At 36.8% G+C, this 19,840-nt stretch overlaps 1 protein-coding gene and 1 non-coding gene across 2 annotated transcripts; both read left to right on the forward strand.

The window, feature by feature from the left end:
• The first annotated feature begins 8,544 nt into the window (after nt 1–8,544).
• Nucleotides 8,545–19,605, forward strand: eif4g2b (eukaryotic translation initiation factor 4, gamma 2b). The gene is given in 23 exon segments (XM_051134467.1): nt 8,545–8,725; nt 9,398–9,506; nt 10,688–10,782; nt 11,020–11,085; nt 11,163–11,288; nt 11,520–11,622; nt 12,208–12,339; nt 12,490–12,556; nt 12,659–12,702; nt 12,704–12,811; nt 12,913–13,023; nt 14,016–14,198; nt 14,319–14,457; nt 14,540–14,703; nt 14,792–14,902; nt 15,212–15,340; nt 15,443–15,547; nt 15,637–15,852; nt 15,950–16,208; nt 16,329–16,533; nt 16,621–16,829; nt 18,366–18,487; nt 18,573–19,605. Coding segments are annotated over 21 exon segments (2,676 nt in total). The 5' UTR covers nt 8,545–8,725; nt 9,398–9,506; nt 10,688–10,771; the 3' UTR covers nt 18,639–19,605.
• On the forward strand, nt 14,946–15,125 carry LOC127181267 (small nucleolar RNA SNORD97). Its single transcript, XR_007829755.1, has one exon. It is a non-coding gene; the product is annotated as a small nucleolar RNA SNORD97 (small nucleolar RNA).
• Nucleotides 19,606–19,840: the final 235 nt, after the last annotated feature.

The raw sequence follows: 19,840 nt of genomic DNA on the forward strand, positions 1-19,840 counted from the left end.
TGTCAAAAAGCATTGTGAAAAAACAAACACGACAGCAGTACACCAACATTTATAGATCAAGTCCAGTGGCAAGTTGACTTTCTTCATCTTAGCTGGAAAAAATAGTGGCTTAATGGAAAATAAGCTTTTGATTGAGTCCTGATAGAAATGTAGATTAAAGAAATTTCTTAAGGATGTGTGGCGTGTGGCAATTCAAGTTACATTTATTAAAGCATTTCTTTGAAAAATAATGAGAATAGAACAGAATGACCCTAAACTGCACATCATCAATTTTGTTGATTAAAATTATACCTCAAGGGTTCCCCAGAAGATTTTATTGCACTGGATCTGATAGTGGTGAAAATTGCACATGGTTTGATTGCACAGGTGTATTTGATTAATGAATTCATAAATCATGAATTGGGGTTTTATGTTGTTGCGTTGGTTAAATGCTGTAAAGATGTAGATTATAGGGTGCAATGAAAGATATTCATATTTGTGTATACATATCATTCTGAATGCAATATCAAAAGCAAACCTTGTGTGCGGCAATCATTTAGCTTTGTGAAATCTTAAGCGTGGCCCTTAACATCTGAGGAAATCATAATCTTAAAGAAATTACTTCATGTTGGAATTACAGTGTCTGAACAGTGTTTTTCATGTGTTATCACAAAGCCTATCAAAAGTTCTGTTCATCATTTTAATTCTTTGAAGTTAAAAAATGTGCCTTTTTTGTTGCAGAGAGAGTAGTGGCCTTTCATGTGCAAATCTAAAAGGATGATATTTCCAATACAGGAAATAAAAGGCCCTGGGGTCATTGTGCTAATGCAGAAACTCCCAGAAAAAAAGTACACTCTCCACTGATAAAACCGATTTGATGTTTCTCCCAAGACTTTTATGTACGTCGTGTCTGTAGCGTAAAATAAAAAATCTCCCTTGAACCTCAGACATGAATATTAACACTCCTGTGTGTACCAATAAATATATGCCAATTGTATAATAATCCTGAAGGCAGATGAAAGAAAATTCCATTTCCTTGTGTGTCGTATATTTGAATACAAATCAGTTATTATGATGAATTTCTCATTTTTATTGCTGTATTATCTGAAGAATCATTTCAAGATACTATTATTTCACATATCTGAACAATATCTTTGAATATAATATGCATGACACATTTAAAGTCATTATGAAATCCAAATTGATCCTATTTACTTTCCTTAATACATATTTCTGGTCTCACTGTGAATGATTTACAGTTGAGGTCAATAGTTTACATACACCATGCAGAATCTCCAAAATGTTAATTATTTTAGCAAAATTAGAAGGATCATACAAAATGCTTGTTATTTTTTATTTAGTACTGACCTGAGTAAGATATTTCAAATAAAAGACATTTTCATATAGTCCACAAGAGAAAAGTTGAATTTATAAAAATGACCCCATTCAAATGGGATGATTCACAGCTGTGTGTGTGTATTTTTTTAGTGATTGTTTTTTGGGGGTGAAAACTTTTGAATTTGAAGATCAGGGCAAATTTTACTTATTTTGTCTTCTGGGAAATATGTAAGTATTTTCTGTAGCTTCTGAAGGGCAATACTAAATGAAAAAAAAAAGAGTTTTTCTCTGCAAAATAAGAAAAGTATCAGTGAGCACCTGAACCTTTTGTAATAGTTGCCTATGAGTTCCTCAGTTGTCCTCAGTGTGAAAAGATGGATATCAAAATCATGGGTTCCAATACACAAAAATGCTGAAAAACCAAAGAATATGTGGGACCTGAAGGCTTTTTCTGAATAACAGCGGGCAGTTTAACTGTTCGGGACAAACAAGGGACTCATGAACAACTATCACTAAATAAATAAATAAATAAAAAACACAGCTGTGGATCATTCAGGTAACAACAAAGTATTAAGAATCAAGTGTATGTAAACTTTTGAATGGGGTCATTTTTATAAATTTGAATATATTTTCTCTTGTGAACTATATGTAAATGCTATTTATGTGAAATATCTTATTCAGGTCAGTACTAAATAAAATAATAGTAAAAAAAAAAAAAAAAAAAACATCCATTTTGTATGATCCCTCTTATTTTGGTAAAATTATTAATATTTTTCAGATTCTGCAAGGTGTATGTAAACTTTTGACCTCAACTTTATTAGTAAATGTTTTTCCAAAATTAAAAAAAAATGCTGTTGTAAACTTTGAAAACACATAATACATAATAAATATAATAAATGAAACATTACAACTTTTGGAAAATTCGACTATTGGCTAACATTAATAGAGTAGTTCACCCAAGAATTAAAATTTTTACATACGCTTTACTCCTCAAGAAGTTAAAAGTACTTTTGAAACATGTTTAAAAGGATTGGGTTAAGATTTTTGATCCAAAAATGAAAATTCTGTCATTAATTACTCACCCTCATGTCGTTCCAAACCTGTAAGACCTTTGTTCATCTTCGGAACACAAATTAAGTTTTTTAAATGAAATCCAAGAGCTTTCTGACCCTGCACAGACAGCCACACAACTTAAACGTTCACATGGCCCAAAAAGGTTGTAAAGTAGTCCATGTGACACCAGTGGTTCAGCCGTAATGTTATGAAGCTACGAGAATACTTTTTGTGTGCAAAGTAAACAAAAATAACAAATTTTTTTCAACAATTTCTACTTTTTGTTCATCAGTTTCCACTGCATGTTCACAAGAGTACCATTTTTATGTGACAGTTGTTGTGGCAGTTTAAACTTGATACATTGATTCTTTGTGGTTTTCAAAAACTTTGTCTTGATTTTCCTCCATTTGCTCTAACTTACCTAGTATTCATTCTTTTTATGGATAATCCATTCTAAGTGTGTGATCATGTTAAAACAGGCTAAAATTCAACCTCTGGGAAACCTCGAAGTCACAATTCATCCCCTAATTTGGAAGTGACGCTATCATCTGAAACACATCTTTGAAACACGGCCCTCTGGCTGCCACCCTACCGGTGCTCATTCCCTCCAGCAGATAAAATCTATGAGCTTGAAGGGTTTTAATGAGGCAGAAGATTCCTGTTAGCGATGGCTTTTTAATTATCACAAGGACCACTTCGCTCGTCTTCAGGAGGGGAAGGAAATGATTGGATGCATCACATCTTGTTGAGGTTTTTGGCACTGTTATGGCAGGACCTGGAGAAATACACCAAGGTTTAGCCTTTTATTCAACCTTGGTGACTGTGATTTTGCAAATCAGATTGAGTGTTGGGTGAAAATATGAGGGTCCTGAGCGACCAATGTTTCATTTCTTCTTTATGACAGTGAACGCAGACAGAAGGAGAAGGTTTGTGCAAACATTGGGAAAAAAACCAAGGAAAACATTCTGTGCAAAGATCAGTTGTCAACAAGACCAGCCTTGAATATTTGAGAAAACATGTGAAATAGATCTGTGTTGCGGTCGTCTGGTTCTGAGTGACTTTCGTCTTTAGGGTTCACACAAAAATGTACACACTTGCACTTGCAAACTGACTGTAAAAGCTTTCTTGCTTAATCCTTATCAAATTTTAATGTCCCAACAAGACACAACAGCAGAAAACTTGCTTTTTAGCTTCATCCTCCCAGGCATTACAACAAGCACATATGAAGTTATATATATTTGTTGGTCTTTTGTTTTTTGCATAATTCAATCCCGTTTTTACGTTGAATTGATGCAATACTTTGCAAAACAGTCATTCTGTATTCAGAAAAATCCTTCCTGGAAAGAAGCTGTTTTGCTTTAACAACATCATGTGAAATTAATTTCTCCCTATAGGTAAAAAACAAAGGGACAGAGGCCATTTATGTTACACTGAATGCATTTTCCTATATAAGTGCTTGAGTTAGCACATCTGAAAACAAATAAGGTGTCTTTAGTTTACATCATTACTTCTAAATCATGTCGCAGTTGAAGGACAAAACAGCAGTGGGACGTAAACAAGAAACCAAGTGGCTGTTACCAAAGTAAATTTATTTTTGTCACTGTGTGTATCCTTCGTAGTTCAATGGGCCTGCAGTACAAACACAATGGAAAGTCATACTGTGAGGGACACCCGAGAGACTAGATTTGACTTTGAACATTATTACATCAGGGAATTTATGAACATATTATTTTAAACTAGAGGTAACGTGCTTGAATCTTCACGTTCCCATGATGAATTCACATTCTTTGATTGTATGGAAACAATCTCGTTAGAGAAATGTGATTCCCAATTTCAGAAACTTGTTGTGGTTTGCTTGCCTTATGAGCCTTTGAAATACTGATTAAAGAATTTGCATTGTCAGGAAGCGGAATAGGGCAAATTATAAAGGAACAACAAGGGAACGCGGTGCACCGTGAGAGATGAGTGTACTCTACAGGGCAGCTTAACATTTTCACACTGTATTAAAGTTCACACTTGTGCAAACAGTTGTTTACAGACATTATGCACAATAGTAACTGTATCCAGGATTTCAGGCAACTCGTAGCTAAGCTGAATATTATGAATTTGATGCCAGATGGCCTTTATATCCTATCTCCATCTTTAGGGGACGTCAAAGAGGTGCCATTAAAAGTTGTGATAAAACAGTTCCCCCAAGCTGACACCTAGAAATATGTCATTTCAATACGTATAGCGCTAATGGAAATTTTTACAGTCTAGTAAAAGGAATAAATAGATGATAGAGCATTATTGGTTAATCTGTAAAAGTGGCAGGCATATTTGTCAGATCCTCTGTAGTCTGTTTCATGTCTGACCTTCAATGACTTGCAAGGTAATAATAATCTTCAAATAATAAATTGAAACATGTTCTTTCTGCTTATTAGAAAAATCTGTTGTATGCAATATATGAATGGAAGTCCAGGAGATCTTGTCTGCATTGTATCAGGTAGATTAATTATTATTATACTGAATTGCATTTCACCTAGGGTCAAGAGAAAATGAAACTTCAGTTTACTAGATTAAACCTTCATGCTTAGTGGATAGTTGTGTTGTGTTCATGGGTGATATACAGTATAGGACTATTGTCACATACAGAATATGAACGTATATCAAACAAATGTGGCTTTTTATTTATAATCATTTGGATTATAAATAAATAAAATGAATGGAAGGAACTCATGGTACACACAGCAGATGAAATAAAAACCCTAAAGGATACAATATAAGATAGAAAGAGTTTTATATAATCTACAGTTTAATTAATAAAGCTTTGTATGTGCAAATGAACTGTTCATATATCAATTTTCGGAGGCAACTGTATTTTGGGCTTGGTCTCTACTGCCATTTAGTGGCTAAAGTCAGAAATGCAATTTAACCGTGTATGAATTATGTTAATGGAATGTTTGATGGGACATTGGGATAACGATTTTGTTCATTTGATTTATGGCACAAAAATGGAAAAAACACAGATGTTATAGTTTTCAAAACATTTTTCTTCAAAATACACTTCTAAATGTTTTTTTTATAATTACAGTACTTTATTTGTCCTCCAAGACAAATGTGTATTTTATCTTTATATGTTGTGTCTAAAAGCACTAAAATTCAGCAACATTTAGTTTGTACTAAAACTAAATAATTGTCTCATTTTCATTTTTATTCAGAAACATCCAAAAGATGATTTCATTATGAACTTACGAATATCTGTGACCCTGAACCAAAAAAACAGTCATAAGGATCAATTTTCTGAAATGTATACATCTGAAAGCTGAATAAATAGGCTTTCCATTGATGTATTGTTTGTTAGGATAGGACAGCATTTGGCTGAGATACAACTATTGAAAATCTGGAATGTGAGGGTGCAAAAAAAAATTAAAATATTATGAAAAACGCTTTTAATGTCCAAATGAACTTCTTAGCAATGCATATTGCAAATAAAAAATGAAGTTTTGATACATTTACGGCTGAAAAAATATCTTCATAGAACATGATGTTTACTTAATATCCTAATGATTTTTGGCATAAAGAAAAAATTAGCATTTTGACCCATACAGTGTATTGTTGGCTATTGCTACAAATATACCCGTGCTACAGGTGTAACAGGTTTTGTGGTCCAGGGTCACATTTAAAGAACTTTGCAATATTACATAATATATTTCTACTGTATTTTATTGTCTACAAGTACAGTGTGAAGGGACATTCCATTATACTGTATAATACTTTTAATTTCATATTTCCTACAAAAATGATTAAAATTGCATGTCACAATCCATTCATTAGCATGTGACCATAGTTATTACTCCCACCCATGCCATGTTATGAAATTCCAATAAGCAGTTCCCTTTTAATGTGATGCAGATATATAATTGCTGCTCTTGACCCAGCTATTCCATCAAAGCCAGGGTATTTCCACCTCTCTTTGTTGCCCATAACAAGCCTGTGGGCAATTCTGTCTAAGCGCACATGATCAGACACACTGTGTCTACTGTTTCTTATCTTCAGGTTTTCAGTCACACTTTGTGATACAAGCTTCCCCGTCAGCTTGATGCTGCTGGCCTTGTTCTCTTTGTAGAGACAATGAGCAGTTTGACTACTCAAGCCTACATTATATGATTACTCTTCATTTTTCTCACATCTGCAGTTAAAACTCATTCAAATCCATGCCATTGTCATGGTTACTAAAGTCATATTCTTTATAACTTTTATCACTGGAGAAGCTTATCCTGCATTTCCCTGGTGAAAAAAACAGCATATGCTGGTAGGTATGTTTTGATGCTGGAATGCTGGTTAGGTAGGTTTTGATGCTGGTTTAAGCTGGTCCTTTGCTGGTTTTTGCTGGTCATGTTGCTGGTCAAGGACCAGCATGAACCAGCAAAGGACCAGCATAAACCAGCTAAGGACCAGCATAAACCAGCAAAGGACCAGCTTAAACCAGCATCAAAACCTGTTGTAGTTGTTTCTGAATAGTGGCCTAATGTGTTCACTCATGCTTCAGTTCAGACCCTGTCTCTCACTGTGCTTGCCATGAAGAAACTGGAAGTCTAAAATGAATTGTTCATTTTAACCTGCTGTGTTTGTAAGGCACAACAACAGCTTCCTGGGTAAACAGTATTTCCCAGAATACCAGATTCTCAGCAAATTTCAACATAAACCTTTCATCATTTTAGTAGCAATGATGTGCTTTATAAAATATGGAACTATATATATATATATATATAGTTCCATATTTTATATTTATATATATATATATATATATATATATATATATACACTGTGTGCAGAATTATTAGGCATGTTGATATTCTGGTCATATTTTTTTTCCAAACACATTTTACCAATTCCAAACCACATCAGTCTTAATAACTACTGTTAATTTTGTATTTAATCATTTATATGTGATATGTAATTGTCCGTGAAGGCTGGAAGTGAAAAACTCCTTATATTCAGGTGTGCATAATTATTAGGCATGTTTTCTTTTACAGATAAAATGAGCCAAAAAAGATATCTAACCCAGACTGAAAAGTCCAAACTATTAAATGCCAATGAGAAGAATGCAATACTAATGCATTACAAGAATTTGCAAAGTTATGGCTTGACCATTGGACAGCGAAATGCTTGTTGAGTCTGCATGGTCAGAAAAAACAGGTGGAGAAGAAAAGATGCATGGTAACTGCAAAAGAATTAGGAATTAAGGTGAAGAATTAGGTGAGACACCATCAGGAACCGTTTAGTCTCCAGCGCCACCATTTTCCAGAACCGCAACCTACCTGGAGTCTTCAGAAGTACAGTGTGTTGGGTTCTCAGAGACTTTGCTTGGTAAAAAATTCGAAAAATGCCCCTGACTTAATAAGAATAACAAGCTGACGTGCTGTGAAATACATGAAGACAGTTTTTTTTAATAGGCTTTATAGACAGATAAGTTGAGAGTGACTCTTGAAGGACAAGCATCAGAGTTTTTCACTTCCAGCCTTCACGGACAATATCACATATAAATGATTAAATACAAAATGAACAGCAGTTATTAAGACTGATGTGGTTTGGAATTGGTAAAATGTGTTTGGAAAAAAATATGACCAGAATATCAACATGCCTAATAATTCTGCACACAGTGTATATATATATATATATATACACATATATATGAGCTGGATGAAACGACTGCCATATGGAAATATTGGCTAGCCTGCATGTACTGTGCATTTGTCTATCAAGCTAGCTAGCTAGCTAGCTTGTGCTCCACATATGTAACAACATAATTAACCTAAATGACTATGGCAGAATTGTTTATTTGTTTTCAAAATGCATCAGAGGAAATCAGACAAGACTTGTAGAGCTCAAAATACATTATATTCTGAAATACAATCATATTAGTGAAGGCCTACAATAACATCCATATTGATTGGCTACACTGGATACAGAGTCAATGTCCAGGTGTAAATTAAATTAATCAGTTTATGATCAACCGTTTTGTTTATCACCAAAATTAAAGTTCTACAATTAAAATTACACATTTTAAAATATAAATAAATAAACATTTAGGAGGCCTTTAGAAAATCTCTAGCCAATGTGGTTCTCTCATAAAAACGGAAAATTACTGCCAACAATGTCCCGACAAATACAAATCAAGTTCCTGTGTGACGTCAAGCAGTCAGTGAGGAGGAGGTTCGCTTACAACATTTCTCACCCACAGTGAGCTGCAATCGTGTCTGACCGGTTACCGTCTCAATACTCCCAAAAACATATCTATTTTTTATATCTATTCTTTTTTCTCTTTTAGAAGAACAAAACCAAAAACAAAACTGAGGTTGCCTTAGTAAAGGTAGGGGTTTTTTTTGTATTTAACGTATGATAAAATGGCTGCTGCTATGAGTGCGTGAATGCAGAAAATGGCGTCGTTATAGAACAAACACCTGAGAGTGTTTCTGCTTGCTTTACTGTTAATATAAAATATTGATATACGTGTCAGTCGTTCGATTAATATGTCTATCGTGGCTTTTATCTGTGTCTTGAACCGTAACAAAATATTATATGACAAAACAAAGCTTACGAGCCAGATATTACGCAAAAGATGTTAAACCAAGTAGAAATGTAACGTTATTTCTTTGCGTTTTTGTTATTAAGTAATTTGGTCGTCTCTCAGGCTTTCAAAATAATGAAACCAAAAGGCGTTATCGGTGTTTGGTGGTTTTTCTTTGTTAGCCTCGTTACTGTGTTAGCCAGCTAAAGGTTTGGCCTCTTTTGTTATGAAAAGAGACATATCATTTTATTCCGACCAAAATATATTCGTATTCTACGCTATTTTTGATCACATCTGTTCTCAATCTCTGATGTAGGCCTTTGCATCTTTAGAGGAAGAGGAAATCGTTAAATCTGATCAGACGAGTATCTCCAGTGTGTGTACTACGCAGCCATTTGTGAACATGGCAGTTGTTTTCTCTCGTGTTTCCTTGACTCTTTCTTTATCTGTTTTTCTTCTTTCTTTCTCATACAGTTCGGATTTCCCCACCCCGCCCTTTGATTATTATTCTTTTGAAGATTCTTCGTTGTCAAGCCGCCAAAGTGGAGAGTGTGATTGCAGAAGGGGGTGCTTCTCGTTTCAGGTGAGATCAAAAATCATACATTGGCCAGGATTTCTCTGCCAGTCTTTCTTAACTCTTACCCATCTGTAGAAGAAACATAGCTTAGCTGTACCCTAAAATACACCACCAGTCAAAAGTTTTTGAACGGTAAGATTTTCAGTGTTTTTAAGGAGGTCTCTTCTGCTCACCAAGCCTGCATTTATTTGATTCAAAAAACAGCAAGAGCAGTAATATTGTGAAATATTTTTGCTATTTAGAATAACTGCTTTCTGTATTTAAAAATGTAATGTATTCCTGTGATCAAAGCTACATTTTCAGCGTCATTACTCCAGTCTTCAGTGTCACATGATCCTTCAGAAATCATTCTAATATGCTGATTTGCTGCTCAAGAAACATTTATTATTTAAAACAGTTGAGAATATTTTTTCAGGATTCTGAAAGATCAAAGATCAACATTTATCTGAAATAAGCAGCTTTGTAACATGCACTCTATACCATTCAAAAGCTAGGAATCAGTATAATTTTCATTTAAATGATTATAGAAATTAATACTGTCATTTAGCAAGGAAGCTTTAAGTTGATCAAACGTGATGGTAAAGACATTTATAATGTTACGAAAGCTTTTTATTTCAGATAAATGCTGTTCTTCTGAACTTTGTATTCATCAAAGAAACCTGTAAAACTTCTACTCAACTGTTTTTGACAATAATAATAATAATAATAATACACAAGCAGTTTTTCGAGCAGCAAATTAGAATGATTTCTGAAGGATCAATGTGCCTGGAGTAATGATGCTAAAATTTAGCTTTGAAATCACAGGAATAAATTACATTTTAAAATGTATTTGAATAGAAAACGGTTATTATAAATGGTTAAAAAAATGTCCATGTTTGCTGTACTTTGGATCAAATACATGCAGGTGTAGTGAGCAAAAGAGACTTCTCTTAAAAATATAAAATCTTACTGTTCAAAAACTTTTGGCTGGTAATGTAGCTTAGCTGTACCCTAAAAACATAACAAACTGTCTGTATTTACATCATTCATTGTTCATCAAAAGGCTTCATTTTGAGGCACCCAAATGGTATTTTCCCAATGTTGATGCTTTTCAGGTCAAGATTGTCTTTGTGTAGACCTACTCAGAGATTAAACACCATGAGCATTATGTATTGACTGGCATTTCTCTCTATTGCACACTGGTTCAGTTGCGTTTTAGACCCGAGCATCTGCGTTGACGCCACGCCAGTCGCCTTGAGCAAGCGGACAGTACAATCGATTTAACTTAACTCATGACAGAGGGGTAAAACATTTGCCTGAATTTCTAAACGGATATTTGAATTGAAAATTGATCAAGATGGGGGAACTCTTTTTGATGGGTGTCTTAAAATGGACTCACTCAGATATTGGGGTACTTACCACGTTAAAGATAAGTCATAAGGTGTATTAACTGGACCACCAGTTCCTTTTTTCTGCTGCTTTGCTTTTGTATTGTCTTGTGCTGAGGTTATCTAATCTAGTAATGCTTTTATAATTCTAGTGCTTCTTCGGGCGGAGGAGGAGGTAGGGGTGCACCTCAGCACTATCCCAAGACTGTCGGTAACAGGTATGGTTTGTTAAAATCAAAAACCGTCCAGCTTTGTAACATGCTTTGGAGTCTCTAACCGCTTTGTTTCCCTTCAGCGAGTACCTGGGGAAAACCCCAGGGCCTAGCGTTCAGAGATGGGTTCCTTCACGAAGCACTAGACGAGATGTCAACTCCTCCAATGAAAAAGAACATCACGATGCAATATTTAGGAAAGTGAGAGGGTGAGTGTCCTTAAGAAGCATGAATATTCACTTCAGCAGTGGTGGAGTTTAAAGAAGCCTCTGTTTTTGAGCTCTTTTGTTCTTTGTGCTCTGAGCCTTGTGAGCATGTTTTTGTGGTTGGGTCAGCTGACGCTCTCAAGCTCAGATAAGCACAAATCCCTACATGTGGTAAACAGCGGTATTTTAATTGGTGCAAGATATTTATTCTTTGCTTACGCTTTTCTCTTTCAGCATACTTAATAAACTGACCCCTGAAAAGTTTGACAAGCTATGCCTTGAGCTTCTCAATGTGGGCGTAGACTCTAAACTTGTCCTCAAAGGAATCATCTTGCTGGTAAGTTGCTATTGCAACATTTTAAAGTGTGTGTATATGTAGCTTAAATTTTGCCAGGTTTCATAATAAATTTGATTGAACCATTTAAACCGTTTACTGGAAATAGAAAGCTTTTGTAAGATTATAAATGTCTTCACTGTCACTTTTGATCAATTTATGGCATCCTCCTTGAATAAAGCTAGAAATCTTTTTTTGTTTATTTTTTATTTTTTTAAACTTTAAAAACTTTTGAATCATAGTGAAGGTTACAGGTTTTGCTCATTCAGTCCATTGTTTTACAGTAGTAGTAATTAATAAAATATTTAGACTGCATCCTACAAACCTACTCGGATATTAGTCATTACATTACTTTGCCACTCCTAAAGAAAAACAACTCTCATGAATGATTTAATGCTGATTCTTGCCATTAAAGCAATAAACAGTACGTTTCATACGTTTGAAAAACAAACCATTTTGACCAAGTCATACCAGATATGTTACGATAATTAGTTAAACCTGTAGGTTTCAACATAACTCATGTGTTCATTCACTACGGAATTACTGTGGTTACATTTTAATTAATCTATCATGTCATTTATCCTGTAGATCGTAGACAAAGCCCTAGAAGAGCCCAAATACAGCTCACTCTATGCTCAGCTATGTCTGCGTTTGGCAGAGGATGCACCAAACTTTGATGGCCCAACACCTGAAATCCAGTCATCACAAAAGCAGAGCACAGTGAGTACCTAAATGCCGTTACAAATTGTATGGCGTAACCACATTTTTTTAAAAGTTGTTGAATCTAAAAGGTTCAAACAAATCATTGGTTACCAAATTAAGTGCCTTTAGTTTCATTTGTCTAACAGTGCACTGTCTATTTGCCTGCAGACTTTCAGAAGACTTCTAATTACCAAGCTTCAAGATGAATTTGAAAACCGCACCAAAAATGTTGACAGTGAGTCATTCCCTTCCAAACATCATTGGTGTTTTACCTTCAATTCCAAGACATTCTGCTGTGTTGCATGTTTCTAACACTCATCTGTGTCTCTTCATTTAGTCTACGACAAACAAGACAACCCTCTCACCTCTGAGGAGGAGGAGCCAGCGTGCCATTGCCAAGATCAAGATGCTTGGCAATATCAAATTCATTGGAGAACTCGGCAAACTTGACCTCATCCATGAATCTATCCTTCATAAGTGCATCAAAACAGTGCGTATCTCCCTCAACATTTCAGTCTGTTAGTTCCACTCCATTATGTGCTATGGTTAGCGGTGACTCAGTGATCTTGATTACTCACACTCTATCTGTAGCTTTTGGAGAAAAAGAAGAGGGTCCAGCTCAAGGACATGGGAGAGGATCTGGAGTGTCTCTGTCAGATAATGAGGACTGTGGGGCCCAGACTCGACCATGAAAAAGCCAAGGTACCACCTGACCAGTAACCATTAAGGGTTACTATTGTTATTCAGCAGTGTGAAAGATTGACTGATCACCAATTTGTCTCTCACAAGTAAACACGTTTAAAGTATACAGTCATATCTATTACATTTGTTTTTCACCAAGAAATGTGACCCTGGACACAAAACAAGTCTTAAGTAGCATGGGTATATTTGTAGCAATAGCCAAAAATACATTGTATGGGTCAAAATTATTGATTTCTTTTATGCCAAAATCATTAGGATATTAAGCAAAGATCATGTTCCATGAAGATATTTTGTAAATTTTCTACTGTAAATCTATCAAAACTTAGTAATAGATTAATAATGTGCGTTGCTAAGAAGTTTGGACAACATTTGGTTAACTTAAAAGGTGATTTTTCTCAGTATTTTTATTTTTTTTTATATTTATTTATTTGCACCCTCAGATTCCAGAATTTTAAATAGTTGTATCTCTGCCAAATATTGTCCTATCCTAACAAATCATACATCAATGGAAAGCTTATTTATTCAGCTTTAAGATGATATCTCAAATATGAGATTCTTATGACTGGTTTTGAGGTCCAGGGTCACAAATATGATTGTAGTGCACATTTATAAGTGTTGAGAGTTTGTGGTTTTGTAGGATTGTCAGGGATGACTTTCAACCATTAAGCAATTGTTGGCGGCTTGTTCCTTCTGAAATTGATCCTTGAATGATGTACTTTATTTCATCTTGTGTCTGAAATTGGTCAATTTGCTGAAAATGGGCTTTGTATTTGTGAGAACCAGGCCATGACTGATTGGAATAATGTCATGGTGACATTTTGGAAAGTACCCAGAGTACCTTTTAAGTCTTGTTTTCATGAACACAGCAAATCTTGGACTGAGATGAAAACATTTGTTCTCGCGGAGCAGTTTTAAGAGGATGATGCAGCCATTGAGTTACGTAAGTGTGACTTGTGGGCATGATTTCTCATCCATTGTTGCCTTTTCCACAGTCTTTAATGGATCAGTACTTTGGCCGCATGCGATCCTTAATGAACAACAAGGATTTGCCTGCAAGGATTCGTTTCCTACTGCAGGACACCGTGGAGCTGAGAGAGAACAATTGGGTTCCTCGCAAAGCTTTCATCGACAACGGACCAAAGACGATTAACCAGATTCGTCAAGATGCAGTGAAGGTGAGTCAGCGTGGGTTTTTTTCTTTTTCTGTTACTTTTAGAAAAACTGCCACCAATTATATTTAAGCATGGAGTCACTGCTTGGGTTTATTACAAGTCTCTGTCTTTCTCTTTCTGTAGGATTTGGGTGTTTTCATTCCACCCATGAACCAGGGACTGAGAATGGACTTCTTCCTAGAAGGCCCCTTCATGCCGAACAGGATGAAACTGGATAGAGAAACTCTCGGGGGATTGGCCGATATGTTTGGTCAGATGCCAGGTGAGTTCATCACCTGTCAACTGTATTTATTTTTACTGATAAATGTGCCACGTCTTCATCTTTACTGCGTTTTTATTTGCAGGTAGTGGCATAGGGACTGGTCCAGGTGTGATCCAGGACAGATTTTCCCCCACCCTAGGACGTCATCGTACAAATCCGCTTTTCAATGGCCACAGTGGACACATGGCTTCCCAACCACAGTCACAGTTTGACTTGGGTATGAAGCCTTTCATCAAGTCTAACCAGGTAAGCATAAATGTTTTTGCAGCACTTATAATTAGCTGTTTTCCTAAAACCATTATTATGAGATTACTAAATGACTATATATCCCTAGGGACAGAATCAGCATTTTCACAATCAAAACCAGAACCATTCGAACCAGCAGCAAGCTCAATCTAAGGACATGCCTCCACGCTTCAAGAAGGGGCAGCTTAATGCAGATGAGGTAAACCAGAGACACCAAGTTCTGAGTAAAACCAAAACATCTTCCACCCAGTGATTATAAAAAGACGCGTTATTCTGAGGGACTCCACTGGAGGGCGGTTTTCGTGCTTTGACTGTTCTTTGTTTCTTCCTGTTCTTTCTCTCTTCCTGTTCTCTTCTCTTCTGTCCCTCACTCTTTAACTGCCAACCAATCCGCTGACTGCGATTATGAGATATGAGGGTGTGAATTGTCAGTAGTATCAAGCGTTTCAGTTTTTGCAACTAGACTAACAATATTTTGTATGTATTTTCCCATGATTCATTCCTACAGATCAGCCTTAGACCTGCTCAGTCGTTCCTCATGAATAAAAACCAAGTGCCAAAACTGCAGCCCCAGATTCCCACCATGATTCCTCCCAGTGCTCAGCCTCCACGGACACAGACTCCACCACTTGGACAGGTAGAAAATTTAGTTGAGATTAATATTTGCATACCTTAAATTTGTTTCCATGGAATGACATGGCATGGGGAACAATCAATCATTTCCCTTTGTTCTTTATAGCCTCCTCAACTTGGTCTGAAAACCAACCCGCCTCTGATCCAGGAGAAACCTCAGAAGACTACTAAGAAACCAGCACCTACTAAGGAGGAACTGCTGAAAATGACTGTGGGTATCTTTGTTTGTCATACAACCCTTTTGTATTTAAAGCATTTTCATCAGCACTTCTAATGGTTCAATAATTTTGTTTGCAACAGGAGAACGTTGTGACTGAATATCTGAATAGTAAGAACATGGAGGATGCTGTCAGTGGTGTGAAAGAGATGAAGGCTCCCAAACACTTCCTGCCAGAGATGTTGAGTAAGATCATCTTATGTTCTCTGGAGAGGACTGATGAGGACCGGGAACAGGCTAGCACTCTTATCCATACGCTGCGTACTGAAGGCTTCATCACTGGGGAAAACTTCATGCAGGTAAGCCACCTTGCTTGTTTTCTATCTCTTAAGCAATCAAAATATTTGTATCTAGTGTTTCAGTGCTAATTTTTGTAATTATGGTTTTTGTCATCAGGCTCTGCTGAATGTCTTAGATCAGTGCCCTAAGATTGAGGTGGACATTCCTCTGGTGAAGTCATACCTAGCTCAGTTTGCAGCACGGGCTGTCATTGCTGAGTTGGTCAGTGTGGCAGAACTGGCTCATCCGCTGGAGAATGGCAACCACTTTCCTCTTTTCTTGCTATGCCTGCAGCAAGCTTCCAAACTCAAGGACCGAGAGTGGCTCACAGATCTCTTCCAGCAGAGCAAGGTCAACATGCAAAAGATGCTTCCCGGTATGTCTCCTTCTTACACACAACTCTCTGAAATAGTTGATTCTGATGGGTTAATTGCAAGATACTTTGCTTTTAAATATGATTGATTGTTGTATTTAGCTAGATATTTTTGTTCTTCAGAAATCGACCAGAATAAAGACCGTATGCTGGAAGTTCTTGAGGGAAAAGGTTTAAGTTTCCTTTTCCCCTTGCTGAAACTGGAGAAGGAGCTGCTGATGCAGATCAAGACAGACCCCTCCCCTCAGGCCATCTACAAGTGGATCAAAGACAACATTTCTCCCAAACTCCACACCGACAAGGGCTTCATCAACATACTTATGACCAGGTGCAGGCCATTGAATGTGCACTGCATTTATAAATATAGATGCGCAAGACAATAATGTTAACAACTTATTGTTTTTCCATTTAACAGCTTCCTGCACTATATCTTTGCTGAGCTTGGCGTGAACGAAGGTGATGAGCAACTGGCCTCCCCTTCTAAAGAGCAACTGGACCAGGAGAAGCAACTGCTACTCTCCTTCAAGCCAGTCATGCAGAAGTTCCTCCATGATCACCCTGACCTGCAAGTCAGTGCCCTGTACGCACTGCAGGTGCACTGCAATGCCAGCGCTTTCCCAAAAGGTACAGAAATTACTCGGATTATAACCTGCTGTGCCTGTGGAGATTTTCTAAATCAATAAAACCACTTCATTAGGGGTTCAAGCGCATAGCGCTGAAACACTTGTGATTGTTAGAATGGCTAAGGAGCAATCTCCACGTAAAAAAACATTGTGCAGACCAAACCGTTAGTCATAGACACTTGAAACTTGGAAGGATGGTTGCACTCACACCGCTGACAGTACCACCAAGGCTCGCCCCAATCGGCCTGATGGGGGTGCTACAATGATCAAAAGTAGGAAATCACTCGTATCTCCTAAACCGTTAGTCATAGGCTCAAGTGTCTTATGACGTTTGAATCCTTGGCTCATGCCAGACAAAACGCATGCCTCGGATTCAATTTTGAGCCTTCGGGTATTTTGGATGTTTTAAAAAAGCTACTTTTGCGAACTAGTCCTAGGTTTTTATTGCCTGATCAGAACCTAACCAACGCAGAAAGATTCTCTGGAGAGTGAATATAAATAATTATCCAAAAACGTTGAACTTTCGATTCACCGTAACAGGGACACCAAAATGTTCAAAAGGGGCAGAACCACTTTTAGTAAAATTTCTATAGCTCCTGAACGGAATGAGATGTCTTCGCCAAACTCAGAACATTTATGTAGGCGCTCAATATGAGGTCACAGGACAAAAATAGTGGAGCTTGGCCACTTGGTGTTGCTATAAGAGAGGAAAAATGGCTATACCTACGTAACCATTTGTCCTATCAACATAAAATAGCTGTACACAGTCATGGTTCAGAGTGTCTAAAAGGACATTTGCATATCATCATTTGCCTTAGGCCAATGAAGTTTGAGCACCTTTTAGACAAGGTTAACGGAGGCCTATCGGAACGAAACTCTGTGGGCCTGTTTGACTCACAGCCCCAAAGGTCTGTGAGAAATTTGAAAGAAATCAGCCTCTGGGGTGGGCGATATCACATTTTTCGAGGGTGTAAACGATTGTGCTCATACACATGATATTTGTATCATACGATAGAACAACTAATTCCGGACAAGTTTGCCTCTAGAAACACTGCCATCAATCAAATCATTTGTTTAAAAAAAACAAAAAACAATTTTTGCGAACTAGTCCTAGGTTTTTCACTAAATCTGGAAAAAACACTGGAGTACAATTCTCTGGACTCTCTAGGTCAATAATTATCAAAAAATTTAAAATTTACCCTTTGGGAAGCTATAACGGGGGTTGTTTAGAAAAGGGCCTGTCCAAATTTACCCAAACTCCTCGAAACAGCCTAAAGGAAAACTTGAAACATAACGAAACCTGTTGAGCACATGGCGATACAGTTTTAAGGAGATCAGACCACAGCTGGCTTCAAAAAGTTATGTTAAAATATCATATTTCTATGGTAAATTACCTGGATTTGCCAAAAATGCTTTTTACTTGTTGATTTAGGTGGTTACAGGCTTGCAAAATATGTAATGTGTTTTTTTCTTATGTGCTTAAATGTTTGCAGATGTATTTTATTTGAGGTTTGAGACTCTTTTTGTTGTAATTTAGGTATGTTGCTTCGCTACTTTGTCAACTTTTATGACATGGAGATCATTGAGGAGGAAGGTTTTCTTGCATGGAAGGAAGACATTTCCCAAGAATTTCCTGGAAAAGGAAAAGCCTTATTCCAGGTAGGTTTAACTCTACAAATGGAAAGGTGTTTACCCTTTTGAGTACAATTATGTACATTTACACGTCTTTAATCTTTCTTTTCAGGTGAACCAGTGGCTGACTTGGCTTGAGACGGCTGAGGAAGAGGAATCTGAGGAGGAAGCCGACTGAGGAACCAGACTAACCTTCTAGAGCACATTAATTTCTTGCTACTTGACTTGCTGTCGTCCTTTTGGTTCCAACACTCGTTGCAGTAGCTCACTCTCAGCCAGTTACATTTAAACAGCTGCTAGGCTCCTGAATTAAACGAAGACGTAATAATACCATTATCATAACGTCTCTAATGTGTTCTCTCACATCATAACCAACGTCAGGCTTGTTATCTGCTTTAGTTTCAGAACTACTATGCTTTTTCAATAGAAAAAGTGGTAGTCAGTTCTTCCTTACGTGTTTAATTTGTTTTTGTTTCACAAGACACAGGACAGAAATCCTTTCACCGTCTCAGCGGAAGTGAAACTGTTATGTAGAAGCAATGATTTGTTTGCAGTCTGTCTTGGGGATTGATCAAAATGAATCATGAGATCCTGATTGAATGGCCTTCGTAGGTTACGCTGTAGACGCTTTTATTAGTGTTACTCTGGGTTGGTTGCAATATCCGTCACCCCTCATGCATGACTTAAACATCCGTAAGACTGTAATCACTGTAACATGTTAGCAGTTTCCATTTCTACCTCCTAGTGAGTAAGCGTTATTTAGTGCAGGCTTCTGATATGTCTAAAATTTAAGATCCAGAACATCTGCGTAGTTTGATTTTGCACAACACACTACCTATTATCTCAGCTTGCAGTAGTTTAAGTGCTTTCCATTTGAAGAAGAAATGAAGCTACTAGTGTCAACTTAATGCCTCTGCTGCCCCAGCCTTACTTCATTAATGTCTGCAGTGTGTTCTGACAAGGTCACTGAAATGTATTCTCTGTATAATTGCAGTAGTAATGTTGCCCTTTAGGTCCCGCTGATCTGCTGCAAATTTTTCCAATCTTAAACATCAAAGTGGTGAATTATTTTAACCTGCCTTTTAATGGGTCATTAAATGTCAAGGAATATCAGAAAAATCTTTAAAAAAAAAAAAAAAAAACAAGAGCGGAAAGGCTTTTGCCCTTGTCATTAAGGGGTTCTCAGACCTTTTATTGACAGGTGTTTTAACTGTATTTGACAAAGTTAATCTTGTGCACTTGCATTTGCCAACATGTTAACTGCAATCCAGTTGTCAGAAAGGAAATGGCTCTTGATCATGTCATTGTAAGACTGTTTAGTGCTGTATTCATCACCACTATTGCTGAGTTCACAATAAAGGAAAACCTTGATCAGCTGAA

This window comes from Labeo rohita, chromosome 18, assembly GCF_022985175.1.
Source record: "Labeo rohita strain BAU-BD-2019 chromosome 18, IGBB_LRoh.1.0, whole genome shotgun sequence".
Classification (NCBI taxonomy): Eukaryota; Metazoa; Chordata; class Actinopteri; order Cypriniformes; family Cyprinidae; genus Labeo; species Labeo rohita.